The sequence below is a fragment of the Notothenia rossii genome (assembly GCF_949606895.1).
Source record: "Notothenia rossii genome assembly, chromosome: 7".
Lineage (NCBI taxonomy): Eukaryota > Metazoa > Chordata > Actinopteri > Perciformes > Nototheniidae > Notothenia > Notothenia rossii.
Window position 1 is genome coordinate 18,339,384 of NC_136905.1, and position 5,362 is coordinate 18,344,745.

Below are 5,362 nucleotides of genomic sequence, written 5' to 3' on the forward strand. Positions count from 1 at the left end.
ATTACTCTCTGTGCTCCAGCCAATCCTGAAGGGTGCCTGCCCAATAAATGAGAAACAGTGTTTGACCAGCTGTGGAAGAACAGAAGGCAGAGAGGACGTGGGACACAGATTGCAGGTCTTCAGATGCTCAGGTGGAAGTTGTGACAGAAATAACTTGTTTTTTTTTAGCATCAGGACTGACTTTAGCTTCCGGACAGAGAGGCAGCCCAACAGCTGGTGTGTGTGACAGCAGAGACAGAGTTCAGTGTGAGATGAAAAGAAGGATTTAACTCGAACAATGTTGAACCGCCGAGTTCTGAGAGTGAGGAATCCTCTGATACGAGAGTGCATGGCTGAGTTCTTAGGAACATTTGTTTTGCTGGTGAGTCTATCAGCTTTTGGAACTTTTTTATGGTCTAATTGTTTAGGCCCACCTCACCCCTTTAAAATATTAAATAAAAGCACACGAAAACAAAAACAGAGATGAATTTATGAATAAATATATAAAAAACTCAAAAAAGTATGTTTCCTTCTCATTTTTCAGCTTCTCTTTCCTTTAAAATGCAATAGGACAACAACAAAAATACGATTGATAAAACTTAATTTGAATGACTAATGGCACATTTGCAGCATCCTTTTTTCAGTTTATGGTATTTTATATTCTCTGATGTATAAAACAAATTATGAATTGAGCTTAATTGCACAACATATATATATTTCATGAGCTGCTACTGAACTTTTATTATTTTACAATACCATAACATGCTTTAATGTGACCTCAACCTGTCATAGATGTATAAATCAATCATGTCAATTGGTGATAGGCCATAAAGTTTAATCAGTGTTTTATGAATACATTAATTCATGTGTGTGTTTCTTCTTCTGTTCTCCGAGTCAGATTCTTTGCTGTAATATCTATGAGATAAGAAGTTTATGATACAATAAAAGTAACCACATTTGAACAACAACAAATGTTTCTGTGATAACTGCAGTACCTTTGTTTGGCCTATTGATAATTACCTACAGTTTTTTTATTTAATCATTCAGGGATTGTTTCTTGTTTCTTGAAAGTGTAAAATATATCTTTTGACGGAACATACATTTTTGGATTTTTTTCTTCATCTTCTGGTAAGCTCTTCGGCTGCTCTGCTGCGGCGCAGGTGAAGACGAGCAGAGAAACTAAAGGCCAGTTCCTGTCAGTCAACATGGCCTTCTCTGTGGGCGTGATGTCGGCTATGTACCTCACTAAGGGCATCACAGGTAAATCAAATGAATACTTTTCAAATAATGAGATCTTCTAACTAAATATACATTTGCAAGATGTATACAGAGTCAACTATAGCAGCAGTGTTTAGTTTTCTGCCTTGCACTTCCAAAACATTAGGGATAGGTAAATTGAGGAAATCCACAAAGAGTAACTGGAGATTTAACATGGCTTGCAAAAGTCTCCAAAAGTCCGTAAAGTTATAAACACAGACAGCTCATCCCTTCAAGCCACCCTCCAAACTACTAAAGTGATCATTATAAACCTTAGAAAATTCATAATAATGTAAAGAATGAACATGGCCATTGTTAGTACTCACAGTTATGAATGAATGCACAGGCAGACTGTGCACAGCAGGTAGGGTAAGGGTTAGCATGAAGTGATTGGATAGATTGTCAGAGCATTTGTTTTCTTGATTTGTCTCAGAATGGGAACAGTATTTCAAAACCACAAAAAGAAATCTAAAACATATTCCATTTCAGCAGTTATCCACTGATCTGAGCACGCTGTATTTATCACTGTAATATAAAAGAGGCCTTGTCCAGCGTCTCAAGGTCTTTGCTTTGACTTATGTCTACCAGTTGACACACTTTGTGACTACAAGTAATCTACTATTCAATTGCCTTCACATTTCTTTGTCTGATCCCATCCATCTCCTATGTTTCTCTGCAGGAGCTCACCTGAACCCAGCAGTGTCTCTGAGTTTCTGTGTGTTGGGCCAGGTGCCCTGGGGAAGGCTGGTGCCCTACTTCCTCTCCCAGCTGTTGGGGGCTTATGTGGCATCGGGACTCGTCTACCTGGTCTACTATGGTTCGTCTTTCTGGCACTTCGAAAGACTTTATCATTGCTATGTATATGGGCTGATAGATAAAGATCTTAAGTCATGACCAGATAAATCAAACAAATGGAGAAGCTCTGTGCACAATCAGTTTTTAACATTAAACTCTCTGTCTGTTTCAGATGCTATAATGGAGTTTAGTGGAGGAGTATTGACTGTCTATGGCCCAAATGAAACAGCATCTATATTTGCCACATACCCCTCAGAGTACATCTCTTTGGGCAGCAGTTTCCTTGACCAGGTCAGTGGGAGAAATTGTGTGGACCTTTTTTATTATTTTAACTGCTGTTCCTTTATTGAACTGTGCATTACCGTTTTTACACTTTTCATTAGGTAGTTGGCACTGGCATGCTGATGTTGTGCATCCTGAGTTTGGGTGAGAAGAGAAACACCCCGGCCCCCCCGGAGCTGATTCCTGCGATCGTGGCAGCGATCGTCCTGGGGATCTCCATGTCAATGTCAGCCAACTGTGGTGGTGCAATAAATCCAGCTCGGGATCTGGGGCCACGCCTCTTTACACTGACTGCAGGCTGGGGCACTGAGGTCTTCACGTAAGTAAAAGTATACAGCTCCTATATCTCGCTATCTCTTTACAGCTGTACACATACAACTTTCCAAACAGATGATTCTGGAATTCCTATTTCTTATCAATAATTTTATTGCCTTACAGATTAAGCTACACGATTCATTAAAACTGTTTGAAGGGCATTTTAAGAGGTCTTTGTCCTTGTCTTTCTTACTATAATCCCATATGTCAGAGGTTATCAATAGTTCTCTGCACTATCAATAGAAAATTAGGTGTCAGCTCCTTACAAAACATCTGACTGGTGTTTGCTTGACAACACAAACATAGTGGCTCCACAGCTGTTCAATAATCCCTTTGCTTGATCTTGTCTATATGAAAGCTGCATGCATTGATGTTATCCAATAGGGGGCATATAATACCAGAAAAGTCCAGCAAAGTTAGTTAGATAGATAGATACTTTTTATGTATCCCAAAATTGGGAACATATTTTTGTTCAAGCAGCAGTGTCATGCATTTACACGAGTGAATTTTTTTTTTAAAGATACAATAACATACAAATATAATAGAAATGAACACTAACATTTGCGGGAAGTATATAAAGTAAGTATTTTAAATGAATAAATTAAAAAAAGATAACAGTAATCATTAAAAACAAAGGTTTTAATTAAAAATCAAAACATTTAAAATGACTTTCCTTATGAATAAAGTGTTAAGAAATTATTGCAAGGATACACATTCAGCTGATATGATAAAATCAGAGTTGATATTGTGGCAACCTGACTGGTTTGTGTAAAAAAATCTGTGGTATCTTAGCAAACCAACACTAATTGAAAAATAGCTGCTTTCTAATAATTGACACTATTCAACAATAAGCCGGTAATTCTTTCTGTAACTTTGTTTGGAGCCGAGCAGAGCTGAGCGTGTTTATGGAAAAAAGCTGCTTCTGTTTTAGGAAAATACTCTTTTAGCTCATTAACCAATCCCTTTCATATAACAGATTCAGTGTCATTATAAGAACATTGAATAATTCCACTTTAAATAACAAACTCTCATCTGAATCCTTTCTGTCTGCTCTCCAGGTGTTACAACTACTGGTTCTGGGTGCCCCTGGTGGCCCCACTTATAGGAGGTGTTTTAGGGACATACATGTACTTGATCTTCATCCACTGGCACCTGCCTGACCCCGACCCTCCGGAGAGCCTCACCCCTCTCTCTACCATCAGTGATAAAGTCCTGCAGCCCAGCACAATGTGGGACAACGGAGAGGTGTTAAAGGCTGCACGTCTCTAATGGTTACTGTGATGAAAATATGTCATCATGACATCAAGTTAACGACAATTATCTGGTGGTGAATTGGAAAAAACAAATCCATGAGTTGAGACACTTTTAAAACGCACACACCTCTTGTGATCTTCTTCTGGATTACTATAATACCGAAATATCTTATTTGAATACTGTATGATCAAGAAAGAGTTTCTTAAACACAGTATGTGGAGGAAGCTGAGAGAGATAATGATGATGAACAAATATATCAATGTTTCTTTGCAACTTAGTACAGCTGACTCAATGTTGATTATGTGAAGTCTTATAAAGCACTCTCTTCAACTGGAAGAGAAATCTAAGTGTACATACTGATACATGTCAACAGTGAAACATATTTATATTGAAATCAAAATTCAGCTTTTCATAGTGAGAGTCACTTTATCTATCACTGTTCAGACAGCTCAGGTAGAAGGGATGCTGCTTCACAGACTGAAATGTGTTGGTTCAATTCAAACATGTCCATATTTCTGATAAACCCTTCAAGATACTGTATTTCATTTGTGTATCCATTTGATAACCTAAAACCTGAGGTGCAACCCCAAACAATGGACAACCCACCTGAATTTTGATGTAAAGTTACACATGTAATTAGACTTACAGACGTACAGAATTGATCTTGTAGAAAAGCTTAGTTAGATGGTTCTGAGTTGAAGTAACATCTGTGTGTCTTCAGTCAGTCAACCCCTTAGACAGTTTTTACTAAAGGTGTTTCTTGTATAGGCCTGGCTTGGCTAACCTTAAAGTCAGAAAGTATAATTAAACAAATGTAAAAAGGAACTACATAAATAAATGAATAAATAAATTAAGGACATTTTAAATATCTATTAAAATGAATATAAACCGATGCCTTGCTCAAGGGCCTCTTCAAGTACTAGTCCACACTCCATATTTTACTGACTGAGCCACTGCCAGTTGAAGGTTATCTGTCTTAAGCAGGATTGGTCATCAATATAACTTAACAAAACATATTTTAAAAGTCAGAGACAATATCAATTGTAATATAAATATAAATTGTACAGTCTGTGATTGTGAAACTGACCAGTAGAGGGCGGTATGGCACAAAAAAGACCGCACATGGCCACAGTCTGTGATACAAACAGCAGTGTGAAAATTAAAATGTGAGTAGCCTATAAAGAAAGTGTGAACAATTAGAAACATGTCATCACAGCTTTACATTATCCAATTTAAATGTAAATGCAACTGTGGGAGTTTAAAACCAATATAATATAAATTCACACCTATAAAAAAGACATCCAGTGATGCAGAGCAAAACGTCAGATAGTGGTCCTGAGTGCAGGAGGTTGGGGTGGAGGTGGGAAGGTGAAGGAGACTCAGCCCCTCCTTTCTCTTCTCTCTTCTTTCTCCTCTTCCCTGGCCGAAGCCAAACCCTCCCTCACCCTCCCTCACCTCGACACGGTGCGCGTCCCCGGTC

At 38.1% G+C, this 5,362-nt stretch overlaps 1 protein-coding gene across 1 annotated transcript; it reads left to right on the forward strand.

Moving 5' to 3' along the window:
* Positions 1 to 21: 21 nt before the first annotated feature.
* On the forward strand, positions 22 to 4,475 carry aqp10a (aquaporin 10a). Its single transcript, XM_079692045.1, has 6 exons — positions 22 to 361; positions 1,113 to 1,239; positions 1,916 to 2,053; positions 2,204 to 2,322; positions 2,415 to 2,632; positions 3,687 to 4,475. The coding sequence occupies exons 1-6, from the start codon at positions 278 to 280 to the stop codon at positions 3,895 to 3,897; spliced, it is 897 nt and encodes a 298-aa protein (XP_079548171.1). The 5' UTR covers positions 22 to 277; the 3' UTR covers positions 3,898 to 4,475.
* The last annotated feature ends 887 nt before the right edge of the window (positions 4,476 to 5,362 follow it).